The sequence below is a fragment of the Tauraco erythrolophus genome, chromosome 6 (genome assembly GCF_009769465.1).
Source record: "Tauraco erythrolophus isolate bTauEry1 chromosome 6, bTauEry1.pri, whole genome shotgun sequence".
In the NCBI taxonomy this organism is placed as follows: Eukaryota; Metazoa; Chordata; class Aves; order Musophagiformes; family Musophagidae; genus Tauraco; species Tauraco erythrolophus.
The window spans coordinates 6,756,132-6,783,451 of record NC_141470.1 but is presented as its reverse complement, the minus strand read 5'-3'; the positions used below and the strand labels follow the sequence as shown (position 1 = coordinate 6,783,451).

The 27,320-nt window shown below is 42.7% G+C and overlaps 1 protein-coding gene and 1 long non-coding RNA gene across 3 annotated transcripts in view; both read right to left on the bottom strand.

Annotated features, from left to right (window-relative positions):
* LOC147528499 (uncharacterized) overlaps nt 1–27,320 on the bottom strand; it is a 131,784-nt gene that overhangs the window by 44,761 nt on the left and 59,703 nt on the right. The gene's annotated exons all lie outside the window — the stretch shown is intronic.
* CPT1A (carnitine palmitoyltransferase 1A) overlaps nt 6,766–27,320 on the bottom strand; it is a 57,463-nt gene continuing 36,908 nt past the window's right edge. Inside the window, exons 15-21 of the mRNA XM_086613060.1 lie at nt 27,104–27,220; nt 25,110–25,274; nt 20,100–20,234; nt 13,583–13,735; nt 12,453–12,557; nt 10,341–10,433; nt 6,766–8,843 (exon numbers count right to left, since the gene is read on the bottom strand). Of these exons, the coding sequence (XP_086469186.1) occupies nt 8,757–8,843; nt 10,341–10,433; nt 12,453–12,557; nt 13,583–13,735; nt 20,100–20,234; nt 25,110–25,274; nt 27,104–27,220 (855 nt within the window). The 3' untranslated portion in view covers nt 6,766–8,756. The remainder of the gene's footprint in view (nt 8,844–10,340; nt 10,434–12,452; nt 12,558–13,582; nt 13,736–20,099; nt 20,235–25,109; nt 25,275–27,103; nt 27,221–27,320) is intronic.

The window sequence follows — 27,320 nt, the reverse complement described above, 5'->3', positions numbered from 1 at the left end:
TTCATCAGCACAGGTCTTTTGCTTAAATAGCTCCGTGTGGTTCCTCCCAACCCTGCAATGGCTGACCCCACAGGGGCTAAAGGCCATGTGGGAGGCCATGCAGAGAAAGAGATGATTGTCACGTCAGCACCCGTGTCAATCAAACCTCGGAGCTGAATCTTGGACAGCTGGGCATTTGGTAGAATTAAGGTACATGTCATCTGCGGCTTTTGGCTAGAGATGTCTGCGGTCCCAAAGATCTGGGGAAGTCCCGTAGATCCAAAGCCACTATCTTTGCGACTTCGCTGTTCTGTCTTGGGAACACATGACTTGAAAGGCACGAGTTGAGCAATTCAAGTCTTTTCCAGAATAGTAACAGGGGGGGTGGGTGTGGAGACCACAGCACAAATCTGGCCTGTAAAGTCAGCATCAATAATGCCTGGGTGCACAAAGATCCCTTGAATGGTGGCACTAGATCTTCCTACCAGTAATGCACTCAGTCCCTGTCCTAGGGGTCCAAATGCATCCAAGGGAACCTTATAAACACGACAGGATTCTAAGATGACTGTTGATGCGGTGTGTACATCCACCCCGGCTGATCCCTGAGTGCTGGCCCTAAGCTGGCTGAGTAGGCCTGTGTTGGTGCCATGCCCTGGGGAGATATTTGTGTCTGAGCGCACATCCCCATTACACTCCTGGTCGAGTTTCCCGAACGTGTCAAGGGTCGTCCATTGGCATGGTACATAGACTCGCAGTATTTTGCAAAGTGACCTGGCCTATTGCATCTCTCACAGCGAGCAGCTCTCCTGTTGTCCTTATTTTTCCTCTTTTGTCTGGTCTCTTTCTGCTTGCTCTCACTCTTAAGTTGCCTTTTCAGTCCACGATCAGAATTTTTGAATTGAATAGGCCACAGAACTGCAGCCAGAGCAGATTTATGATCCTCAGATCCTACCTTAGAGCAGGCTTCGACCATGTATGTTAGTGTGGGTTCCCCTGGCAAAGCATTGTGATAGTTTGATGTGTGGGGGGGTGTTCTGGTGGCAGGGGAGGGGATTTGCTCCCTGTGCCACCAGATCTGAGTCCCATCCCCCCCGGGGGAGGTTGAGCCAAGGCGGCGCCTCTGCGAATTGCCCTATTTAAGTTGGGACAAAGGGGCGGGAAAGGCTTTTTGCTCAGGAGCGAGGGGAGAGCAGGAGGGCTCTGCCCTCGCTCCCGGCTCCCGGCCGAGCGGCCGCTCGGGCCCGGGCCGGCGCCATGTGCTCAAGATGGCGCCGGGGGAGCCGCATGGGGGACTCGGTAAGCGCCCCACTCCCGGGGTGCCCGCCGGGCCGAGCTTCCCCAGAGAGGATTAATATCTAAGAGAAAACAACCACAACGACCGGGTCAGCAAAGATGGAGCAGGAGGAGGTGTACTGGAGCTGAGGCTTCCCTTGCAAATCGGTGTGAGATGGCAGGCGGCCCCCCTGCAGCCAGGGTGTACTCGGCGGAGCAGCGACCCACTCGTGGCCTGTGGAGAAACCCACGTCGGGAAGGAGATGCCTGAGCCCAGGAGAGGTCGTGGAGCAGGGGATGCGCGACCAGGTACTGTTGATAATGGGGCATGGAATGCACGACGAGGTCGTGGAGGCATCTGGAGACCGTGGGACGACCCACGCCGACGCGAGTGGCAGCAGCTCCCTAAGAGGCCGAGACTGGTAAAGCCCGAACTGGTGCGATCCATGGGGAGGATTGCAATCCTGCGGGCAGGACTTACTTTGGAAAAGTTTGGGGACTTTTTCTTTGTGAGTAGGGGATCCACCGAAGCAAGGGAAAAATGGTGTAAAGACTCCTCCTCCTTTAAGAAAGGAGCGGCAGTGAACAACATGGATGAACTGACCTCTACTCCCCCATTCCCTGTCTCCCTGCGCCGCTGGGGGGAAGGCAGAGCCAGGAACGAAAGGAAAATAGGGGGTGGGGAGGTGTTGTTTTAAGATCTGGCCTTGTTTTCTCTTCTTCCTCTCAAGTAACCGGTTTTCTTGTTCCCTTGTGTCTCTTGTAACTGTTAATAAATTATTTCGTTTTAAGAAGTAAGCCTGAGTCATGTTTTGCCCGAGACCATGTTTGGTGGGTGCTCCCTTTTCGGTTCTTGTCTCGACCCTCAGTCCAAAAACCACGACAAGCATCTATGATTCTTCTACATTTGTCATTGGCATTATCTTTCACTAGTTGTCTACACAATAGCTGCCTCAGGGTCTCATCTTCGACCTGTTTTTTGAGGGCTGCAGCAATCTTCTCCACAAAAGATAAAAAGTGCTCTTTCTGCCCTTGAGATATCTTCACATATCGTGTTTTAGGAGCAGCCATGTCCATGCCTTTTAATAGGGCTCCCATACCAATTTTCTGAGCCTGCTCAAGGACTTGAGAATGCCAGGTAGCTTGAACATCAGGATCAGAGAAAGCATTAGCTCCCATAAGAGCATTCGCTGCAACTCCATATCTAGGATCAGTTGGAGGTAGTTGCATATTCCCAGCTGCAGCTCTTTCAGCCATCCTTCTCCAATTGGCCTCAAAAACTGTATATCGTACAGGCTGAAATAATACCTGACCTAAATCCTTAATATCAAATGGAGAGAGCACGTCAGTGTTTAGCACTCTAATAATCTGCATGACTTGAGGAGAACCCAGCCCATATTGTGCCACTTTGGATTGTAGATCTTGGACCACTCAACAGATAATTTCATGTTTGTCAGACTGACCTGAGTTAGGAAGCGCTTTCTGCACAGGAAAGGCTTGGATAATATCCTCTGTGGGTTCACTACTTCCTTGAACAACCTGCTCAGGTCCCTTTTCGTATTCAGGCATGCCAACTTTCTCTATCAAATCCCAGTCCCCAGCCTCCAGAGCCCGCCTCCTGACCGCTTCCCAAACTGCTTTGAATTTTTCAGACGCACAGTCACCTTACATTCTGTCCGTCCAAGGACAGTTGTGGGCGAGCTGTGTTACTGGTTGCCAGCGTCTGACTGGCACCACGGTTTTCCGCAGTGTAGTAAGTGTGTCCATAGTAACACTGCTTACGTTGTCGGGCAGAAGTATGTCCAATGGTCTCACAGATGAAGAAGGCTGGCAGGGTACAGGGGCCGGACCAGCGGGCAATGTAGCAGTGGAGGCTGTAGATGGTTGCGGAGCTACGCACAGCAATGCAGCTTGCAGCGACACCATTGTCCGTGAAGGTGCCACCACCGGGGCTGCCGGCACCGCGCTCAGTGCCACTTCTGGGGCTGTTGCCGGGCCGGTTGGCATAGCCAGCCCAAGTCATCCCAGCCAAGTCCAGCAGTAGTAGCCTGCCGCAACACCTCCGTCAGTACCACAAGTTGCTGTGATATTTCTTGCAAGACTGCCATAAACTGGTGTGTCAAGAAATTCACCATTGGTGGTTGCGCCGTCTGCACCTGTACTGGAGAATACCCGCATGCTGGTGCATGTGCCAGATAGCCGAGCCCTATGGGCGATGGCATGGGACACAAAGGCGCTGGAAACGGAGCCGCGGAAGACCAGGGCGCCATGGTTTCGCCCGGGAACGGCGTGAACGGTCCTTGCGGCGCCGCCAGGGCCGATTGTGGAGCAGCAAGTGTGGGTGCCCGGCCCAGTTGAGGAGCGAATGGCGGAGCCGTAGGAAGGACAGATCCTGCTGTAGTAGCTAAAGTAACTGGCTGTACGGGCAGCTGTAGCACAGAGGAGGAAGGGTGGGCCGCTGGAGCGAAGGGTGGGGGACGCTCCAATGCTTTGCTTTGCCCGGAGAGATATTCCGGCATCACAAAATCATGTGGAACATAATCCCACAGAGAAGGGTAGGATACCCATGCAGTCCCCACAACTTTCTCAGTCTCTGAGGGCAGCGGAGACGCAGCGGGTATGCTGCCTGTGCTGTCTGGGGTCAGTGTCCCATCAGATAACTCCTTGTCCCCTTCGGAACTTTCACCCACAGATTCATCAGAACCCGGTAATTCTTTTCCTTTTCTTCCTGCTGTTCATTTTTGCATTATGTCATGCAGGATCCCCCATGTACGTAGCAGGTCGACTACGCTCTTATCTCCAAACACAATTTCATGTATTAATTTATGCCCTAGCAGTTTCCAGGCTTCTGGGCTACAGGCAGTGTTAAGATCGACTAGACATTCATGTTCTGCCGCCAAATTTCACAATTCACAAAGAGTTTTATCACTTATATCAGCTCCTGCATCCGTTATCACAGATTTGAAAGCAGAAAACATCATGCTTTCTTGGGCGGAGTTTTGCCCCATCTTTTTAGTCTAAGTTCTGTCCCTGGAGCCCCAGGATGGAGTGCACGTACCTTCTGAATTCAGTTGCAGTCAGATCACGTCGGGGTCACCAAATGTCGCAACGAGAAAGCTTTAGGCTGCAGCTTCAAAGCAGGCCAATGCACCTCCAGCACTCCAGAGGGAAATACCCTACTTCTAGGAGGAAACACCCCACCTTCTAGGAGGAAATGCCCCACCTTAATTAATTACAAATCACGTGGTTCGCCAGATGAGTCAAGGCTATTGGCCACTTGATCATCCACCTCTCAGAGTGACTGGCTGAATGCTACAGCACCTGTTTCAAAACAACTTTCCCAGTGTAACAAGCTACAGGTGTTTCTCAGCTAGACTGCATGAGGAAAGAACTTTCACAGTATGCTGCAGCAGCTGGAAAATTTCTCCACAGTCCCCAGTTTTAATATAACTTCAAAGGAGTTTTCAGGTACTGGGAATCTTTAGATAAAGCAAATAACATTTTAACATTGTTAACTTTGTATGCCTAAACTAGTTCTGCCTTACCATTCATATTCCATGGATTATTCACTATAAAGGTCAAACCAGTGCTGTTCACTAGCTTACAGACAGACTGTTTCACAGTAACATTCCAGTAGTTGCTTGGATCTCATGAGAAAAGCTCATCTAAAGTAAGACCTATATTGTTTCTTCTTTCTACTGAACCTGAAAAACTGTTCATTAATACATTTCCTATTAACTAGCAAGACATGTATAAATCATTGCTAAAATAAACTGAATAGTCTGCTACTACCATTCCCAACTGGATTTCATAGCAATGATTTTACAAGTCCAGGAACAGCAGCAAGGGAGCTGGGAAGAAGACACAGAAGATATTAAATGTACAAAGTAGTGTTAATTGTGAAATTTTATTTTATTTTGTTTGAAGTCACAGAAGAGGGTAGAAAATAGAGACAAATCGTTGGATGTAAATAACAAACCATAGATGTAGAGTAATTGAACAAGATAAAAAACCCACCTAGCTTAAATTAATACTTTATACGAGAAAACATATATATGGTATAAAAGCTAAATTAGAACTATGATTTTCCAGGTCAGGCATATGCTTCCTTAGTCCCTCAAAAAAAACCAAAACCCAACCCTTAAAAGAATATTTAGTTTGGAATGGTGTTAATCCTGGACAATGGTAGCCTCTAAATGCACTTAATGCTCTCCTAATTTCTGGTATGAAATAGCTGAAATAAGAAATTTAGAAAATGTATATTTGAGATATTCCACCAATTCCACACTGCTATTTAATAAACAGGTCGATTTATTATCATCCAACCTGACTTTTGACCACCTACTCAACCCTAACTTTGAGCTCTTAAATCACTGACTTAGAATAAGTGATTCAAGGTCTTAGTAACAAATTAATAGTTCTTCTGGAATACAAACACTTACTTTTATAATATAATACACTGTACTAGAAGGTTCATTCAAATCTAGGTAATTTCAGTTACATTCCTATGGCTTTTTAGCAAAAGAGCAAGCAGTTTTACTGTATGTACACAACATTGAACATAAAGATTTAAATTAATTATTTATTAATAACCTACATTCACTGTGGATTTCTAAGATTTACATCCAAAAAGCATATTTTATTTACATACTGTTGATATTTTAAAGAAAATGAAATAAAATCTTATCTGTTCAGGAATTATGATCTATCCCAAATCGAAAAACATATTTAACACAACATGTTTAAAACATTTACAATAAAAGACAGCTTTCTGTGCCAATTACACTTACTGTCTAAGAACGTAAAATTGCATTGATAACTGCACTAACTACAATTAGACTTGAAACATTTAAAACCTGAGAGTCAAATCTAAATTTTTTTTAAAAAAAAAAAATCCAACAAGCTAACATGCCCTAATGTTAATTTAAGCATAGATTGGTCAGTAAGAAGAAAACCCAAAACCAACAGTGCACTATTTCTGCAGCTCCAAAAGAACAGATCACTATAAAACTGTTCATAGAATCATAGAATGGTTTGGGTTGGAAGGGACCTCAAAGATCATCTAGTTCCAAACCCCCTGCCATGGGCAGGGAAACCCTCCACTACACCAGGTTGCTCAAAGCCTCATCCAACCTGGCCTTGAACACTTCCAGGGATGGGGCATCCACAACTTCTCTGGGCAACTTGTTCCAGTGCCTCACCACTCTCAGAGTGAAAAATTTCTTTCTTATATCTAACCTAAATCTGCCCTCTTTCAGTTTAAATCCGTTGCCCCTTGTCCTATCACTACACGCTCCACGCTCTTGTAAAAAGTCCCTCTCCAGCTTTCCTGTAGGCTCCCTTTAGGTACTGGAAAGCTGCTATAAGATCACCCTGGAGCCTTCTCTTCTCCAGGCTCAACAGCCCCAGCTCTCTCAGCCTGTCTTCATAGGAGAGGTGCTCCAGCCCTTGCATCATCTTCGTGACCCTCCTCTGGACTCGTTCTAGTAGCTCCATGTCCTTCTTGTGCTGGGGACTCCAGAGCTGAACACAGTATTCCAGGTGGGGTCTCACGAGAGTTGAGTAGAGGGGCAGAATCACTTCCCTCGACCCAACTATTGTTGCAGTAGTTTGATAAATGCCAGGCCTGCCAGCTATAGTAAGGTTCATTTTGAAATGTCCTTTCCTACACACTGTACCTAACCAAATAATGAGTGTCTTCGGGCAATTCTGGTGAGGGTTCCCGTATTTGTGTAAGCATGCATTTGCTTAAGTATGCATCCAGGATCTTTGAGGTTTCCCACCTCAAACATACATATACAAGTGTTTAAAATAGCTAGATCAGAGTGGAAAAAAAAAAAAGAAAAAAAGAGGAGGCATAGAAAGTTAGAAATACTGGCCAGAAAACATTCAAAGTCTAATGAGAAGTTTTATACCAACCCCAAAGGCATTTTAAAGTCAGCATAGCTCTGGAGCAGTATTCACTGTATTACTAAACACATGTACCTTACATTTAAAGAAATAAAATAATAAATGGTTGTGCTAACAGGTACACTTTGATGCACTGCAGGATGTAAAAAGCAACCACACCTATAAAGCCTGGGGAAGAGAGGCACTACACGCAAAGTTACTCCATTTCATAGTGGCCATTTTATTTCTGCATGTGGAAACATTATGCTCCTTTTTGAGTGACATAGGTTTCCCGTCCCTCCTTGCATCCTTCAGAAACTGTGCTTGACCGACAGCATCTCCCAGGAAGGGTTTGAGAAGGATTCTCTCATTCTGGACCTGTTTCCACAGCCCAATAGTTTGCCCTACTCATGCAGATGGTCGGCAATATAGTAGTGGTCATCCCAGGCTGAAAGCAGGCAAACTGCAATGGATCAGCCTCTACAGGCAGTCTTGCTCCACAGACTATCCAACAGGTTGCATTTAACTAAACTGACATACCCTGGGTCCCAGAAACTCTTAGCTTAAATGACCACCAACACCATTCACTAGAATAAACACATAAGTATCTGTAGCTCCAAAACAAAGTTACTCCTGCATTTCACAGGGACTGATCTTTGCCATTTAAGATGGGAGCATGTCCTTAGACACCATATGGCAACACATGCAAGTCTCCTTACGCCACATGAACCTAACTTGTAATTTGAAAATTAGATCTGTTTTACTACTACTTCACCTCCTTCACTACTAAGACAATGTAAAACCAACTCCCAGCATAAGCTTTTTTACTGGGTTTAGCATCTTTCTTTTCTAAGGCACTCGCATGAACAAGCACACAGGTCCATTTATTTACACAGAAATAAAATCAACAATGTGGCAAACATGCTTTTAAGTAATAAGAAAAACATGATACCTTCTAGTTAGGTACCCAATGAAGCACTTCCCAATGTGTGTGTTTGTTTTTTCCGAAAACCAAAACATTTCTACAACTTGGTATGTTACAGTGGGTTATATCAGGGATTTTTTCGGTATGCTTTACAGAAACTTCCTCTAAAAAAAACCCCAAAACTCAATGAAGGTAAATAGCTACAAAGTTTTGTCATTCATTGACATAAAGCAGCAGACACATTGAAGAACATTCTGCTATTAATACATAGCAAATCAAACTTTTTCTAGTATTTGAGTTTAAGACAGTGTGTTTTATCCCTTTCATTCTGGAATACAAGTAGATTAATTTTAATTAAAAAAAGAGCAAGTCTATACAAATAAAGAGAAAACTGCAGGAGTTAGAATATATGTGACTTCATGCAATGATACTATGCTTCCTCCCCAGAAACATACAAGATTTCAAAAGTCATCCTTTGTGGAAATAAATTCTTCCAGACTACTGGAAAAAACAAAAAACCCCCAAAACCCCCCACCCACATTCAATACGCTACTAAGGTTTTCATAGGTGATCAAGAAGATGTTGACTTGGTTTCTTCGCCAGCTACTGTTTGACAAATCTTACTCTCATTCACTGTTCAGAAGAGTTCTCATCCCAACAACAGGAGATTGCTTGGCACCAATAAGGCAAATCACTTGGTACAGTTTTTACTAAGGTTAAATAAACCCATGATGTCAACCAATGCTTTTTGGATGTTTTTTCCAAAACGATGAGAATCCTTTAAAAACAAACAAAAAACAAAACCAAAGACTTGTACTGTCAATCAACAGTTATCTTTTAGGCAAAAGAAGGAACCTTTTAACACTTGGTAATATTGGACTTAACAGAATTAGGGCATGTATTTTACCATGAAACGGGGAATTTAAACCGCAAAAAAATTAATGCTATACAAATTAATCTAGGTTTATGCTATTACTGACTAATGAGTTCTCCATTATGTATTTACTTTCCTACAGGCAAAACTGAGATCATCTTTTGAAATCAGATGCATCTATAGCTTTCTGTTACTTTAAAATAGCCGGGTTTCAGTATTGTTTTTTTATACAAGATTCAGAAAGTGAATAAAAGTGTATGAAGGGTTCAGAAAGTATATGACTAATGACCTAGAAGTACTCAAAGGACAGAAAAACATTTTGTATTTGAGTTCCTATCAGAATCCTGAATTGTTTGCCATAAATTACATAAAGTATTGAAAATGAAAATCACAATTATCAAAGTGCAAACAAACTATGAACTCGTTCTTTTTATTCTAAGTGTCAGATGAATGGTAGGGGGAAGAAATTAAGTTTACAATTATAAATTATTAGCTACATTACGGGTCCTACTACAAAGATCCTACTAATATCAAGGCTATGCACATGAAACACTGCCTTTTCTGTACGGACTTTTGACTTGACTAATAAGTAAAAAACAGAAGGAAATTTAAAGTACAAGCTAACAGGCATCTGAAGAACAATTTGAACTATGAAAAAACAAAGTATTATTTCCTAATCTTTAATGATTAACCAAAGGCACCAAGATCTCTTGGACGAGTTAAGGTCAAAAGATGAAAACTAGTTCACCTATGTAATTCTGAACAAAATCAGCACTATTAAAGTCATGAAAATCTAAAGAGAAGCATGAATTGAAGCTCACTCAAAGCAGGCTTCCGCAACAGCAGGATATAGAACAGATGACATCTAATACATTGTAATAATGGGTGTTACTCTAATAAATTTTTGAATAATTATGGTTCTCAAGCACCGATTATAACTTTTGGGCCAGCATCTTTCACTATTATTTAAACCAAGAAGATTTAAAGAATAGGGAGCATAAGTTTTACTCTGTCTTTACAACTGCAGCCAGAAACAAATCAAAGCAAAACTGTACTAATAAAATACAGGAGACACCCATCTTACTGTTTATGGGACAGACATGAGTCATTCTACATGAGTTCCAGGGAACTACACATGTGTAAAGATGACCTTGGACATGCTTTCTGTATGCTTCAAAGCATAAGTGAAACAGAAATTGGTTTCCTTGTTTCATAAAGCTATTCAACTTATAGCAGTGGAGAGAAAAAACAACCCCAACAAAACAGCACATGTTGAGAAAGAAAAAAACACACATTATGTTGCAAATCCTACTAAATTTTTTTTTAGACAATAAGTAGAACAGTTTTATAAGCAGGTATCAGAACAGATTTATTAAACTATAGGAAAGGACTGACCCTTACCGTCTCAGAACAAGATATTTTGCTGGAGACATGGAAATGGATGGAATTTTCACCCAGGATAATGTAAGAAACACCATAACCATCATCAGCCACCTAGGGGAACAAAGAAGAGAAAAACAAATTCTAAACTTTTTCTTTGTCCTTCCATTCCTAAATTATCTTATGCATAGTTACATAATTCTCACTGTGCAGTTTTTAGAATCAGTTGCAATTTCTCCTCAAGCAAAAATTAAGCTTCCACATTTAATGCATAATTTCTGAAGACTGATTCCACTTAAGGAAACAGTTTCAGTCTCATCTGAAGTGCATGGAATTCACATTTTCCAAATATACATCTGTAATATTTTCCAGCTTTAGTATTTTGAAATAGAATCATTCTAGATCTTCTATCAAGGTCTGGTCCTGAGCTGCTATACAGCTTCAGTGCTAAGTAGAAAGGAATAAAATAGTTCAGTTATATCTGATATCTAAATATCCTATTTCATTAGATTACTCTGTAGATGTAAACAAACACAGTATATAAATACAGAGTTCACAAGCCTTGTATTACAAAAATTTGCCCAAAGGCAAAAGTCATCCTCCTAAACAGCAAATATACAATTCTGAACAACCGTATCATGAGCAGAGCTCTGGTACGATTTCAACATTAGCAGCATTAACTGTCCCAAGTTTCAGTCTGATGTTACATTTAAAGTATGCCTAGTAAACACAGCCTATCCTGCTGCCGCCCTCCTTCCTCTCTTTCCTAACTCAAAGGATCACAACCTTCAAGCTCTTTGCTGCCACTGCTGCTAAGCAGCCTGATAGTCTTCTTTCCATTAGTGCTACAGGGCTATATTCCACAGAATGCTTAAAAAAGCCCGCAAAACTAACAAACAACACACATACATGAAAAGTCTGATGAACTGAATCTCTGGGCCACTTCAGCAAACCAAAGCACAGTTTTTTAAGGATACAAGAAGTGATGAAGGGAAACGTAAGCAGGTTTATTTGGAAAGGCAGACAACTGAAGGAAGGAAATTAAAGGACTGAGGAAATACTAAGAAGAGAGCAGTTGATGTAGGATTAGCAAAAACATAACGAAAAAAGGAATGAAATTCCTGCAGCCAAAAACCTGTTTTATTACCAGATCACACCTTTTTGAGGATTCTAAATACTGACTTTATAATCAGCTGGAGCAAGCCAGTTTCTCGTGAATGAGCAGCACTGCAATAGCTAGGCTTCCTTGATACTGCATTTTAAACTCACTCCAAGAACTACTGAAAGCTTCATCAGAAACATGAATAAATAAATAAATAACCCCCCCCCCCAAAACCACCTTCCAGCTTGAGAAACCAGTCAAAATACACTGTACTTATCCTAATTTCCATGTGACAGAGCAGTCCTTGATCCCTCTCATTGTTCTTTCCACAGAAATGCTTTCTGAAAACAGATTAATCTATAGCCCCATAGAGTCTGCTTAACGATCTTGTTAACAACAATACCATCATCAATGGCCATGCTCAAATCCGGGTAAAATACTAACAAGTCAGAAGCTTGTAAAAACTCTACCAATACACTGGTTTCTTGAAAGTCTACAGAAGCTGTAGAACGTGATTATTTTTGACTTAGCCACTATTCATACTTAGGAGGGCAAGTAGAGCAATCTGAGTAGCTTAATTTGGAGGAAAGCATGAACACATTTTTTAATTGATCAAAAAATATAAAGAACAAGTCAAGTATAATTACTTTTACAAATCCCAACCTTAAAATCTATTTAAAGTAATAAGGCATTTGCCACTGTAATAATAGCCTGATGTACAGAAGCTGTGGGCATAGGTAACGTGATAAAAGCCTCCACTTTGAGATCTCTCTAGCATGGAGCCCTGTACCACACTTGATAACTGTGTATTTCTCAAGAGTAATGCATTCTTATAGTTGAATATGACAAAAAGTTGATGCATATTTTTCTGAGCACATACACGTCATGGGAAAGCATTAAATACATGCATTTAAAAGCACACGTTGCACCTCTGATGTGCAACATTAAGATATTGCAAATTTGAAGTTTTTGTACTGGTATATTCAAAATAAAACTGTTTTTAAAGAGGTACTTGCATTTAGCAAACATACCGGTCCAAATCCTCCACCACAGGATAACATCTCAGGGTGGTTCTTTAGATCAATGTGCTGCTGTGGTGTCTGACTCGTTGACAGCCTCCAAGGCTCTGACAAAACCTTTATTAGATACGAGAGAAACACAAACAAGTATAACACATTGTCTACGAAAACGCAAATTTCTCAAAAACTAGTCAAGTTAGAAAGTACTCAATAAAGCAACATTAAGGATAACTCCAGTTCTAATTTCAAGGGAAGGAACAATTACGAAGATTAAAAGAAAGAGCTAAACTTGTCCTGATATGCAAATCATTAACATATGATGTCATGATGTCGATTCCTCAAGGAGAATAAAAGTTCTTTCAATAGGAATGCTATTTCAAAACAGATTAGTCTGGTTTATAGCCTGGTAAATTCTGCATAACTGGTCTTGTTAACAAGAAGATCATCAATGGCCATACTCTAACAAAACATATGTATCTTGAAAGCATACGGAACCTGTAGAAAGTTGTTGTGTTCTTGACCTAGCCACTACTAACATTTAGGAGGGCAAGCAGACAAATGTGAATAACTTAATTTGGAGATAAGCTGGAACACATTTTTTAATTAAATCAGAAAACATGAACAAGTGCAATACTTTTATAAAACCCAACCTTAAATGTAATAAAGCATTTGTCATGGTAAAAAACAGTGACATTAATGTTGTGCATTAAAAAAAAGAATAAATCACAACATACAGCTCCTTTAATTCACAGGAACTTAAAAGAAAGTGATTTTGTCATGGTTCCTAAAGAACATTCTTGAGAGAAAGCACACAGCCTCTGATGTGCTGCCTTGAAAATATATAAAAGCCACAAGCAACCAATATTTTTTTGGGTAATACTGACTATATCTTCCTTGCGATCCATAATAACATGTGTTATACTACAAAGCTCGCAGAAAGCATTACTATAGGTCTATTAATAAGTGTATATATAAAGCAAAATGAAACTAACTTGTAATCGACCAGCAGATGTTAAAAAATGCTAGCTAAACTCTTACCTCTTTTCTTAGGAAAACCAGAGTTCTACCATTACGTAAGCAGATATGACAAAACACAAAGGATTATTTACTGTAATTAATAGTTACCAATACAAGCCACTTACTTCCTTAAGGAAAGGAGAATCTACAGCAAGGTACTTGGACACGACATAAAGGCAGAACAGATGGCGGTCAATCCCAGCACCAGTCATGGCCAGACGATACAAGTGCTGATGTCTGGCAGCAGCAAGCCGAAAGAACTTAAGCTTGTTTTCATTCTAACAATGAAAAAAAGATGAAGAAAAAAGATCAGTTAAGTGAACTGGGTTGAGGATGGAGGTGCAGAAACTAAGTTACAGCAACGGCTCTCAAGCCTAGAGCACTTTAGGGTCAAGGACAAGACAATGCATGCAACTAACACCAAACACCAGTATTCTCTGGCTTTTCAACCTCATGTATTCAATTTCAGGCACTAGCAACTAATGTCAACTATTACCTGCTGTAAACAGGGCATAATGAAAACAAAACATGTATTTAAGTGTGATCTAACCCCAGAATCAAACATGATTACAACTCAAGTTTAATACTTGTTGTACATTTAGCTTCTAGAGACACTGGTCTTAAAAAGTTATAGAAGAGCAAATCTCAACATGATTTAAAGGAAAGCTGGAACTGCAACAGACACTTCAGAAGGCAAAATGACAACACTGAAGGTACTAGGGTCAATGAATGCTTGTTATTTTTTAAAGGCCTCCTCATAAAGGCTCAGGAGCAGGCAATTCCAAAGTGTCAAAAGTCAAGTGAGGCAGAAGGCCTGCTTTGCTGAGCAGGGATCTTCTTCTAGAACTTAAGAGGAAAAGAAACAATATGGACGTTAGAAGCAAGGACAGGCAACATGGGAGGACTACAGAGCTGCTGTTCGCCCCTGCAGGGAGAAAATCTGTGGGATCAAACTTTCATGTGAGTTCGAGCTGGCCTGTACTGTGGAGGACATCAAAAAGGGCTTGTCACAAACAGGGACACAGGCAAAGCAGAGATATTCAATGCCTTCTTCACTTCTGCCTTTAACACCAATGATGGGCCCCTGTGTTGGAAGACTGTGACTGGGGTGATGATAAACTCCCTGTGACTCTGAACTTGTTTGAGACTTGCTACTCCAGCTGGAGGCCCATAAGTCTATAGGGGTCCAGTGAGATTCATCCCAAGGTGCTAAAAAGAGCTGGCCAAAGTTATTGTGGGACCTCTCTCCATTATTTTTCAATAGTCTTGAGAATCTAGAGAGGTCGTCCCAAATGTCCCAATTTTCAAGAAGGGTAAGAAAGACCACCCTGGTAATTACATGCCTGTCAGTCTCAATTCAGTGCCTGGTAAAATCATGGAAATGGTTACTCTGGGAGTTATTGAAAAACAATTGAGAGACAATGCAGTCATTAGTCACAGTCAACATGGGTTCAGGAAGGTAAAGTCCTGCTTAAACTTTTAATTTCCTTTTATGACAAGGTGACCTATCTAGTTGGCCAAGGTAAGCCAGCAGATGTGCGGTATTTTGGATTGTATCAAAAGCCTTGCTGTCACAGAATCACATAACGTTAGGGATTGGAAGGGACCTCAAAGGATCATCTAGTCCAATCGCCCTGCCAGAGCAGGACCACCTAGATTAGATCACACAAGAACGCTTCCAGGCGGGTTTGGAACATCTCCAGAGAAGGAGACTCCACAACCTCTCTGGGCAGCCTGTTCCAGTGTTCTGTTACCCTTACTGGGAAGAAGTTCTTCCTCATGTTTAAGCGGAACCTCCTATGTTCCAGCTTATCTCCATTTCCCCTTGTCCTATCATTGGACGCAACTGAGAAGAGCCTGGCTCCATCCTCATGGCAGTCACCCTTTACATATTTATAAACATTAATGAGGTTCCCCCCTCAGTCTCCTCTTCTCCAAGCTAAAGAGACCCAGCTCCCTCAGCCTTTCCTCATAAGGGAGATGCTCCACTCCCGTAATCATCTTTGTGGCCCTGCACTGGACTCTCTCAAGCAGTTCCTTGTCCTTCTTGAACTGCGGGGCCCAGAACTGGACACAATATTTCAGATGCAGCCTCACCAGGGCAGAGTAGAGGAGGAGGAGAACCTCTCTCAACCTACTAACCACACCCCTTCTAATACACCCCAGGATGCCATGGGCCTTCTTGGCCACAAGGGCACATTGCTGGCTCATGGTCATCCTGCTGTCCACCAGGACCCCCAGGTCCCTTTCCCCTGTGCTGTTCCCCAACAGTTCAGTCCCCAACTTGTACTGGTACATGGGGTTGTTCTTACCCAAATGCAAGACTCTACACTTGCCCTTGTTGTATTTCATTAAATTTCTCCCTGCCCAACTCTCCAGCCTGTCCAGGTCTCTCTGAACGGCAGCACAGCCTTGAGATGTGTCAGCCACTCCCCCTAGTTTAGTGTCATCAGCAAACTTGCTGACCATGCACTCTATTCCCTCATCCAAGTCGTTGATGAATATGTTGAACAATACTGGTCCCAGTACCGACCCTTGAGGGACTCCACTGGATATAGGCCTCCAACTGGACTCTGTCCCCTTGACCACTACTCTCTGGCTTCTATCCTTCAGCCAGTTCACAATCCACCTCGCTACCCGATCATCCAGACCACACGTCCTCAGTTTAGCTGTGAGGATGCTGTGGGAGACTGTGTCAAATGCTTTACTGAAGTCAAGATAGACCACATCTACTGCTCTACCATCATCCATCCACAAAACATCCAGCATACAGCTAGACAAGTCCATAATACACTGGGTGAACAACTTACTGACAGGTCAGGCTGAAAGGGTCATAATAAATGGGGTTACACCAGGCTGGCAGCCAGTCACCACTGGGGCTCCCCAGGGCTCGATTTTAGGGCCAGTGGTCTCTCAGGTTTTTATAAAGGATCTGGATGCAGGAGTCAAACGTATATTAAGTAAGTTTGCTGATGATACCATTTTAGGAGGAGCTGTGGACTCCCTCACGGGTAGAGAGGCCTTACAGAGAGATCTGCATAGACTAGAGTGTTGGGCCATCACCAACCATATGAAGTTTAACAAGAACAAGTGCCGGATTCTGCACCTGAGACAGAGTAATCCTGGTTATACGTATAAACTAGGGGACGAGAGGCTGAAAAGCAGCCCTGCAGAAATAGATCTGGGGGTGTGGGTCAATGGCAAGTTGTGTATGAGTCTGTCCTGGCAGTCAAAAGGGTCAACCATGTCCTCGGGTGCATGCAGCACAGCATAGCTATCTGGTCGAGGGAGCTGACTGTCCCACTCTACATGGCACTGGTGAGGCCTCACCTCGAGTACTGTGTGCAGTTTTGGACACCTCAATACAAGAAGGACATAAAACTATTAGAGTATGTCTAGAGGAGGGCGACCAAGATGGCAAAAGGTCTTGAGGGCAAGACTTCGGAGGAGCAGCTGAGGTCACTTGCTTTGTTCAGCTTAGAGAAGGCTGAGGTGTGACCTCATCGCAGTCTACAACTTCCTCAAGAGGGGCAGCAGAGGGTGAAGCGCTGATCTCCTCTCTCTAGTGACCAGTGAGAGGACACAAGGAATTGGAATGAAGCTGCATTATGGGAGGTTCAGACTAGACATTAGGAAAAGGTTCTTCACTGGTGGTCGATCACTGGAACAGGCTCCCCAGGGAAGCGCTCAGGGCACCAAGCCTGTCTGAGTTCAAATGTCTGGACAAGACACCTCACAGTGTTTACGTTTACATAGTCCGGCGAGGAGCAGGGCGTTGGATTTGATGACCCTTACGGGTCCCTTCCAACTCAAGATATTCTATGATCCTGTGATTCTACAAGTGCTACCAATGTTGCTGGTTGGCTCAGCTTTGGCCAGCGGCAGGTCCGTCTTAGAGCTGGCTGGCACTGGCTCTGTCTGACATGGGGGCATCTTCTGGCATCTTTTCACAGAAGCTACCTCTGCAGCCCTCCCTGCCCCCCAAAAAACTTGCCACGGAACCCAATACACACACTGGAGCACTTAAAGAATTGAACACTAGAACAGTGATGCCTTTACCAGTCCATACATGGCAGTACAGCAAGACAATCTATCACATGGCTGGAGTGCACCGAGGACATCTTTAATTTCAAAAGAGGGGAAAAAATCATTTGGTGAGTAGGTCGTTTAGATTTGTTCATCTGCAGAGAAACTGTTAGAATGTAGTAAGGGTGAAAACAAGCACAGAGTTCTCTCTTCTAAGGAAAGGAAGCCAGAGACCAAGCAGAACAATAGTGCTGGACTTCAGCAATCCCTGGGATGTGGCAAGTGGAGTTAATCGCAAATATTATCTAAGGTGAAAAGGACATAAGGTTGCAAGCAAGCAGTAACAGACACTGCATTAAATACTAAAGGGCAAATTAGTCCAGGACTAGGGAAATTTATTTATATAGCAAAAGACCATTCTTGCTACTTCAGTAGTTACTTAAGTGCCTGGAATTTAAAAAAGAATTGATCAAGAATTGAGGAAAAGGCCATGTAATTGAAGTGAAGTACAGATAAATAACACCAGCACTTAGAGATAAGTATTACACCAGCTGCAGTGAAAAAGAGCTCACAACTAGCAAAACCCACAAGAGCCAAGAAGAGAAGGTAATTCTGAATTTATAGAGAAGGACAAAGAAAAGTATAGTCCATGGCTAAATGGAAAAGAGGAGACAGCTAATGCAGAGTGAACCATGGGCTACCCTACCTTCCAGGATTTGGCAGCCTAGAAATAATAAACAACTGATTTATTGCCAAACCTAACTAAAAGTTATTGATGAGAGAACACACCGAGTTACATTTTTTATCATCCTCTCCACAACCATGAAAGTTAAAAGAAAGCTTTAAAATGTATATATCACAAGATATACATATCTTGCCATATATGGGGCTACCCCTATTTCTTCAACAAAAGTGCAGATGTTAACTGCAGAGGAGTAACAGCAGTTAATTCTGACATTAGGACTATGTTAAAATTACTTTCTATACATGGGGTAGCTGTACAGTAGCTGTGCCATACAATTATCTATGACGTTGACATGGCTGGATTTCCACATTTGCACTGGTCTGATCACAGCTCCCAGCACAGCATATTGAGAAATCCAGAGGGATTTTACCCACATAGAACTTCCAGAAAAAGGAAGGAGAAAAAAAGTTTCTCTTTTTCTCTGTGCATCTATTTTCTTGCAGTAACATTTAATCATAGAATCATGGGGCTAGAAAGAACCTCAACTGTTCATCTGCTTAGACTTCTCTGCCCTAAGATCTAATCAACTAAAACTCTTTCCTGAAGGACCAATACGTAACTTACTTTTAAAGATTTTCAAAATGAAAAAACAACTTCCCCAAGTAATCTGTTCAGGTTTCTCACTATTTCCCTCCTCACTCATTATTCTTACTTGCAGGAAATGTTTCCCTAATGTGTATTTTTCTGAAATTTAAGTTCATTACTTCTTGGGACAGAGAACAGATCATTCCAATTATCTCTGCATCAGCCTTTTTATCCTCTTGAGCATAACTTGGGTCCCTAGCTCTTTCACATCGTTCTCTCTTCTTTAGACTAGGCAAGAATAATTAAGTTCAAACTCTCCTCACAGACTCTCTTCAGAGGTTTCTAACCATGCTTCTTGCTCTTCTTTAGACTACCTCCAATCCTTCCATACTTCAAGTATGGTATCCCAAACTAGACTTACCATCCCAGTTAATACTGTGCTAGAAAAAAATCGCAGAGACAAAAGACTACTAAAAATAAAGGTCAAGACTAACTAAAGTGAGGGCTTCATTTTTGCCAAAGGCATAGCACTGAAAGTACTATGTCAGTGTTCAGTTACTGGTTACTATAGTCCTACATCTTTTTCAGTAGAACTTCTACCCATGCAGCTGTTACTCAGGCATCAATGCAACATCCTGAGTACATTTCTATTTAACAAAATTCTCTTTTTCCTGTAAAATTTTTATTTACCTTAAAGAACTGGAAATCTCCTTGACCTTGGCAAAACCTGCAAATGTAATGATTTATTTCAAGAACTGTATCTGAAAACTGTGACTAGCAGTGGATTAAAGAATGGAGAGCCCTCAAGACGACAGTCCTCCACCCTTCCATTTTCACAGTGAACATTTTAAAAAGCATTGTCCAAGTTCTCCAAATCAAGAAGTTTTCCCCTAGACCATGCTTCCTTTGTTTGCTAATCAGAACATCACGAGAAAGATTAAAAAGCCCACTGAAATCGACATATAAGAGCAACTCCTTATTTCCTGTGAATAATTCTTGCTTCCATGTCAGAAAGGAAAGCCTAACTCAAATTCTTTCAAATCTACATTTGAGTTTTACAAGTCATAAAAATTTTGTAAGTCATGCCAGTTTTCTAGAGTTCAGAAACTCCAGTCACTCCAATATTAGCATATTTGGCTAAGTTAATGCCATTCTCTTTTGGTATAGTCTTGAATTTCTGCCACATTGACAGAAAACGTGGACGATTTCCTTATGCTGCACTTCCTTCCTGAAAAAAAAAAGGCTTCACTTTAAGTGTCTAAAAACTATTTGGGAAATTATACAGGTATCTAGTGATAGCTCATGTCTTACATAGTCCATAAGGCACAACACCACCATGAACTTACAATTTCAGTTGGGTCTTCCATGCTCCGAACAAAATTACATGATTCGACAGTACATGAACGAACAGTTTCAGTCCTGCCTTCTCTGAACAAGCGTGTCATCGAGGCTTCATATGTTAAAGAAAATTTTCCCATGTCCTTGAAAAGAGAAAAATTAACAATTTAAAGGTTTAGACAGACTCAGCCCCTCTTTCTTGATCAACAGTTCAAGGTAAGCATACAGGATATGAATCACTCCACAAATTAAACTCAAACTTTAGCTTTTAGAAGCACACCATTAGCACTCTTATCTAAAGATAAAAAAGGCAAAAATAAGACTAGTAGCAGGCTGGTATAATCACCACAATTTTGCGTTTTTTTGATAATGGGATGGCCTAGATGGGATTTACCTTTCTCAAAGGGAAACAAGGGTCTTTGCACATCAGCTAGCATGGCTCGTTGACAGGGCTTTAAACTACACTTGAAGGGGGAGTGGGATAATATCAAGCTTGATCAAGACAAGCTGAAAGCACCTGAAGAGCAGCAGAAAGGAATTCCAGACACTCAGCCAGTAAGTCAGATTAACTGAGAGCCCAACTTAAATGCCTCTATGCAAACGCAGGTAGCATGGGGAATAAACAATTGGACTTAGAAGTGTGTGCATGCCTGCAAGGATATGATCTTATTGGCATCACAGACATGAGGGGATGAATCCTATGACTTGGAACAGAAGGATACAGGCTCTTTAGGAAGGGCAGGCAGGGGAGACAAGGAGCAGGTGTTGCTCTCTATATCAAAGACCAGCTGGAGTGCATGGAGCTCTGCCTGGGGATGGATGAGGAACCAGCTGAGAGCTTATGGGTCAGGATTAAAGGGAGGGCAGGGACAGGCGACGTTATAGTAGAGGTCTGCTACAGGCCACCTGACCAGGAAGACCAAGCAGATGAGGCCCTCTGTAGACCTCTATGAGAGCTGCCTCACATTGAGTACCTCAGCCTTTCTCCATATCCCAGGTAACCAGGTCTCCTATTTCCTTCTGGAGTGGGCTCAGATTTTCTCTAGTCCTCCTTTTATCACTGACATACCTGTAAAAGTTTTTCTTGTTGCCCTTGATATCCCTGGCCAGATATAATTCTATCAGGGCTTTAGCTTTCCTAACTTGATCTCTGGTTGCTCGGACAATTTCTCTATATTCTTCCCAGGCTACCTGTCCTTGCTTCCACCCTCAGTTGCCTCCCTTTTTGTGCTTGAGTTTGTCCAGGAGCTCCTTGTTCATCCATGCAGGCCTCCTGGTGTTTTTGTCCAACTTTCCCTTTGTTGGAGTGCATCACTCCTGGGCTTGGAGGATGTGATCCTTGAATATTAACCAGCTTTCTTGGGCCCCTCTTCCCTCCAGGGCTTCATCCCGTCGTACTCTACCAAGTAGAGTACTCTACCCTGAAGAGTCTGAAGTCTGCTCTCCTGAAACCCAGGGCAGTGAGCTTGCTGAGTGCCCTCCTGGCCACCCTAAGAATCTTGAGCTGCACTGTGTCATGGTCACTACAGCCAAGGCTGCCCTTGAGCTTCTTGTTCCCCACCAGCGTCTCCTTTCTTGGTGGGAACAAGATTCAACATGACGCCTCTCTTTCTTGGTTCCTCCAGGCACAAATACAAACTCAAAAAACAAATCCTAGGCACAAATACAAACTGGGCACAGAGTGGGTTGAGAGTAGCCCTGAAGAGAAGGATTTGGGGGTGTTTATAGATGAGAAGCTCAACATGAGCCAGCAGCGCGCTCATGCAGCCTAGAAGGCCAACCGCATCCTGGGATGTATCAAGAGAAGCATGGTCAGCAGGTCGAGAGAGGTGATTCTCCCCCTTTACACTGCTCTTGTGAGACCCCACCTCGAATACTGCGTCCAGTTCTGGTGTCCCCACCATAAGAGAGACAGATCTGTTGGAGTGTGTTCAGAGGAGGGCCACAAAGATGATCCAGGGGCTGGAGCACCTCTGCTACGAAGACAGGTTGCGGGAGCTGGGATTGTTCAGCCTTGAAAAGAGAAGACTTCGGGGGGACCTAATAGCTGCCTTCCAATACCTGAAGGGAACCTACAGGAAGGCTGGGGAGGGACTTTTTACAAGAGTGTCCGCTGATAGGAAAGGAGGAAATGGGTTTAAGTTGAAGAAGAACAGATTTAGATTAGATCTTAGGAAGACATTCTTCAGTACGAGGGTGGTAAGACTTGGGAATAGATTGCCCAGAGAAATTGTGGATGCCCCCTCCCTGGAGGTGTTCAAGGCCAGGTTGGACGGAGCCTTGAGTAGCCTGATCTAGTTGAGAGGTGTCCCTGCCCATGACAGGGAGGTTGGATTAAATGATCTCTAAGGTCCCTTCCAGCCTATGCCATTCTATGATTCTCTATCGCTTGTCGAAAGGAAGTTAGCATCTACGCATTTCAGGAACCTCTGGGATAGCTTCTGCCCTGCTGTGTTGTCTTTCCAACAGATATTACAGTGGTTGAAGACCCACTATGAGTACCAGGCAGTCTAGTGAAGTTCTCACTAACCGGAAAAGGGGAAACATAGACCCTGTTTTTAAAAAGTGAAAAAAGGAAGACTCAGGGAACTATAGACCAGTCAGTCTCATCTCTATGCTCAGTAAGATCACAGAGCAGATACTCCTGGAATCTATGCTAAGGCACATGGAAAATAAGGAGGTGATTGGTGACAGCCAACATGGCTTCACTAAGGGCATATTGTGCCTGACAAATCTGGTCGCCTTCTATGATGAGGTTACAGCATTGGTGGATAAGGGAAGAGCAACTGACATCATTTACCTGGACTTATCCAAAGCATTTGATACTGTCCCACACAATATCCTTGTCTCTAAATTGGAGAGACATGGATTTGACGGATGGACCACTCGGTGGATAAGGAATTGGTTGGATGGTTGCGCTCAAAGAGTAGTGGTCAACAGTTCAATGTTCAAGTGGAGACCAGTGATGAGTGGCGTTCCTCAGGGGTCAGTATTGGGGCCGGTGCTGTTTAACATCTTTGTTGGTGACATGGACAGTGGGATTGAGAGCACTCTCAGCAAGTTTGCAGATGACACCAAGTTGTGCGTTGTTGTGGACATGCTGGAGGAAAGGGATGCCATCCAGAGGGACCTTGACAGGCTGGAGAGGTGGGCCTATACAAACTTCATGAAGTTCAACAAGGCCAAGTGCAAGGTCTTGCATATGGGTCGGGGCAATCCCAAGAACAAGTACAGACTGGACAAAGAATGGATTGAGAGAAGCCCTGAGGAGAAGGACTTGGGGGTGCTGGTGGATGAGAAGCTCAACATAAGCCGGCAATGTGCGCGGGCAGCCCAGAAAGCCAACCGTATCCTGGGCTGCATCCAAAGAAGCGTGGCCAGCAGGTCGAGGGAGGGGATTCTGCCCCTCTGCTCTGCTCTTGTGAGACCCCAACTGCGTTCAGCTCTGAAGTCCCCAACACAAGAAGGACATGGAGCTGCTGGAGCGAGTCCAGAGGAGGGCCACAAAGATGATCTGAGGGCTGGAGCACCTCTGCTATGAAGACAGGCTGAGAGAGTTGGGGTTGTTCAGCCTGGAGAAGAGAAGGGTCTGGGGAGATGTCATAGCAGTCTTCCAGTACTTAAAGTGAGCCTACAAGAAAGCTGGAGAGGGACTTTTTACGAGGGCAGGTAGTGATAGGACAAGGGGCAATGGCTTTAAACAGGAATAGGGTGGACTTAGATTAGATCTAAGGAAGAAATTTTTTACTCTGAGGGTGGTGAGGTACTGGAACAGGTTGCCCAGAGAAGTTGTGGATGCCCCATTCCTGGAAGTGTTCAAGGGCAGGCTGGATGAGGCTTTGAGTAACCTGATCTAATGGAAGGTGTCCCTGCCCACAGCAGGGGGGTTGGAACTAGATGGTCTTTATGGTCCCTTTCAACTCAAACCATTCTATGATCTTTTTTTTGATAAACACTAGTAGAACAATCAAACTAGCAAGGACTGCCCTCTGTGTTTTATATTCAGTCTTCTTCAGAGTATAACAGAAACTGATTTAAAGGCTATCAAAAAAAATCTATTTCAAAGTTCAGTGGCTTCCTAATTATACAGCTGCAGTAAGTAATCAAGAAAACTGTAACATCCTTAAAAGTATTTTCAGTTAAAAGTTTAATAGCATGGAGACACATGCCGGTGTGGGGATTTTCAAGAATGTGAGAACTCAAAATAGCCTGAAAAATCCAGGAAGTGTGGCTTCTGTATTTACTGTAGACGTGCACAATCTACAGATTAAAAATTGACAAACATTAGAAGTTTGTCTAACGCTTTAGCAACTCTACCTGTCTAAAATACACATCAGAACAGATTGTGAAAGCCTGTTCAGTTTTAGATTGAGAGGACAGGTGTTCAAAATAAAAGAGGTGGATGAGTAATAAAACTATTTGCCTTGTAGCTACCCTGACAAATGGTAAGACAGACTGTAAATGGTGATAGCAGCCAGGAAATCTGGATGCTTTGAAAAACCATTTGGAATTACTTTAAGGAAAAAAAAAAAGTAGAACAGTATCTCAACAGTGACAACTAGAAAGCAAAGTGAAAAACATGCATGTTGCTACACTGGTGTAGGTGAACTAACAGAATTAAACACAGGCAGGCATTTCTGTTAATCTTGTCAGGAGTGTCCATGACTACTGAATTAAGGGTGATTCCAAACTAAAGGATAAGTTTAAAATTGTTTAGCTTATAACAGTGTTCAGACTATAAACACAGCTCCTAGACATTTCATATCTATTTCTTTCAAGTCCAAAATGCCTAGGGATAGACCAGCTAAGTAGAAGAAAAAAATTAACCTTTGGACAATTAATTTGCAGCTAATAATCTGCTTAGAGTTTGTACCAATTTCCACTGAATGTCTGTAATAACCTTGCACAAGCAGTGCAAGCTTGCTCTAAAGTACTTTACATAGTCACGTTTTAATTGCAGACATGCTATACCCAATATAACGAGACTCTGTAAACCAGAAACAGGCCGTTTTACTTACCCGATAGTGAGCAAGCTGCAGGGCAAGCTGCACAAAGGCATCAGGGCTGGTTCTTGCTTTCTTTATTAGTCCCTTCCCAAAGGTATCAAAGAAAAATGAATAGAAGTCCACATCATCTGCCAGAGCAACAGCAGTGCTCAGAGACCTCTGAATCACTTCCTGACACTGAAATAAGTAAATAAATAAATAAATAAGCGCACATACATACATACGCATGCATTTGATGGCATTTGAGAGAACTGTTTAAAAAGTGCAAGTATTTTTAATTGATAAATAAGAAATGCTGCCTTTATGCATGCCAGGAACATCATTATCTTAATAATCTCCCTTTGGAGAAAGAGGAGATGCTATCTTTGCATGAAAGTTAAAATTCAAAAAGCTAATAAAAAATCTGTTTTAAGCCAATACATCTGGAGTCCAAAAATTACATTTATAAAAAAAAAAAAAATCACCAGCATTAGGACTGTTCAGATCACCAGAACACAAAAGAATGACTCACAGAGACAGAATAACAATAGTTGTGTGGTTCCAATCTGTCATACATGCTTAATTAAATGTATCACCAACAATTAGCTTTTTATTCAAAATTAAAATCCAAATAGGTGATGGCAATTTGTCTTGAACTCAGGCAAAAAAAAACCCAACCTTATTAGACATATATGCAGAATTTCAAACACAAAAAAGGCAGCTAATATCAAGGAATTATTACACAAGAGCATTTGTTGTGACATTAATGAAACCTGGGACCAGTGCTATTTAACATCTTTGTTGGAGACATGGACAGTGGGATCGAGTGCACCCTCAGCAAGTTTGCAGATGACACCAAGTTGTGTGGTGTTGTGGACATGCTGGAGGGAAGGGATGCCATTCAGAGGGACCTTGACAGGCTGGAGAGGTGGGCCTGTGTGAACCTCATGAACTTCAACAAGGCCAAGTGCAAGGTCCTGCACATGGGTCGGGGCAATCCCAAGCACAAGTACAGGCTGGGTGGAGAATGGATTGAGAGCAGCCCTGAGGAAAAGGACTTGGGAGTGCTGGTGGATGAGAAGCTCAACATGAGCCGGCAATGTGCGCTGGCAGCCCAGAAAGCCAACCGTATCCTGGGCTGCATCAAAAGGAGCGTGGCCAGCAGGTCGAGGGAAGTGATTCTGCCCCTCTACTCAACTCTCGTGAGACCCCACCTGAAATATTGTGTTCAGCTCTGGAGTCCCCAACATAAGAAGGACATGGAGCTACTGGAACGAGTCCAGAGGAGGGCCACAAAGATGATCTGAGGGCTGGAGCACCTCTGCTATGAAGACAGGCTGAGAGAGTTGGAGCTGTTGAGCCTGGAGAAGAGAAGGCTCTGGGGTGATCTTATAGCAGTCTTCCAGTACCTAAAGGGAGCCTACAGGAAAGCTGGAGAGGGACTTTTTACAAGGGCGTGTAGTGATAGAACAAGGGGCAATGGATTTAAACTGAAAGAGGGGAGATTTCGATTAGATATAAGGAAGAAATTTTTTACATTGAGGGTAGTGAGGCAGTGGAACAGGTTGCCCAGAGAAGTTGTGGATGCCCCATCCCTGGAAGTGTTCAAGGTCAGGTTAGATGAGGCTTTGGGCAAACTGGTGTAGTGGAAGATTTCTCTGCCCATGGCAGGGGGTTTGGAACTAGATGATCTTTAAGGTCCCTTCCAACCCTAACCATTCTATGATTCTATGATTTTAATACAGTTACTATTTAAAATAGGTGGCCACTTATTTTTGACCCATTGCCAATGAAGTAAGTTTCTAGTAAAAAGTTGGCATTTCCTGGACAGAATTTTTAAAGTGATATTAAAAACCCCTGTTATCTTTTTAAGTAAGCTGAGTAATGCGCACACATGAAATACATACCTTACAGAACTCAAAGGAATTTAAGGTGATTTATAAGGTTATCAGTAATTACTTAAAATTATTTGACTGCTCAGGAAAAGAGAAGCTTCTTCCTCAAACCACTAGCTGTTCTGTACTTACTTCTTCTGGAATTTCCCACTGTAGTTTGGTAGGAAGAGGAATGTTTTGATTGCTATCTCCTTTGCAATGCCCATCTTCTGAGTAGCCCAGTTCAAGATACTCAGTTGCCATTACATTCTGCAAAGAATGATACTTCTTCAGAATTGCAACACATTTCATATTGCTGTGGAATCTGGATTTCATTGTGAAATCAATATAACCCATTTTCAGTACATAG